The sequence below is a fragment of the Bison bison genome, unplaced genomic scaffold, assembly GCF_000754665.1.
Source record: "Bison bison bison isolate TAMUID 2011002044 unplaced genomic scaffold, Bison_UMD1.0 scf7180017616519, whole genome shotgun sequence".
NCBI lineage: Eukaryota > Metazoa > Chordata > Mammalia > Artiodactyla > Bovidae > Bison > Bison bison.
In genome coordinates, this window is record NW_011445763.1 from 1 (window position 1) to 713 (window position 713).

Sequence of the window (713 nt, forward strand, 5' to 3'; positions counted from 1 at the left end):
CAAGGAGGCAAGGCTCGTGCAAAGGCCAAGACCCGCTCCTCGCGGGCCGGTCTCCAGTTCCCCGTAGGCCGAGTGCACCGCCTGCTCCGCAAGGGTAACTACTCCGAGCGGGTTGGGGCCGGGGCCCCGGTGTACCTGGCGGCGGTGCTGGAGTACCTGACAGCCGAGATCTTAGAGCTGGCGGGCAACGCGGCCCGGGACAACAAGAAGACGCGCATCATCCCGCGTCACCTGCAGCTGGCCATCCGCAACGACGAGGAGCTCAACAAGCTGCTGGGCAAAGTCACCATCGCTCAGGGTGGTGTCCTGCCCAACATCCAGGCGGTGCTGCTGCCCAAGAAGACCGAGAGCCACCACAAGGCCAAGGGCAAGTAGAAGCCTGGCATTGCTTGGAACTCAAACCTGTTCAAACCAAAAGGCTCTTTTCAGAGCCACCCACTTTATCAGCAAAACGAGCTGTACTTTCAAATTCACATTGTTTCGGATAGCAAGGTATGAGGGCAGAATTAACGTCCTTTTGTGATTCCTTTACAAGGTAAAATGGCTATCTGAAACAAAACCTTAGGACCATATGACGGGCCTAGCTCCCCTCCTATTTCAGTTGAATCTTAGGGCGCACCACTCACCCTCCTAAATGAGAATAAACCCAGCAAGGTAAAATACTTGTTTCAAGTAGCTTCAGGCAAAGAATACACCTTATAGTGGGCTGTTTA

At 54.6% G+C, this 713-nt stretch overlaps 1 protein-coding gene across 1 annotated transcript; it reads left to right on the top strand.

The window, feature by feature from the left end:
* Positions 1–3: 3 nt before the first annotated feature.
* On the top strand, positions 4–427 carry LOC104982364 (histone H2A type 1-D; the record flags this gene model as incomplete). The annotated part of the gene is made up of 1 exon (XM_010831762.1): positions 4–427. A coding segment is annotated over one exon (372 nt), but the record flags the coding sequence as incomplete, so codon positions are not given.
* Positions 428–713: the final 286 nt, after the last annotated feature.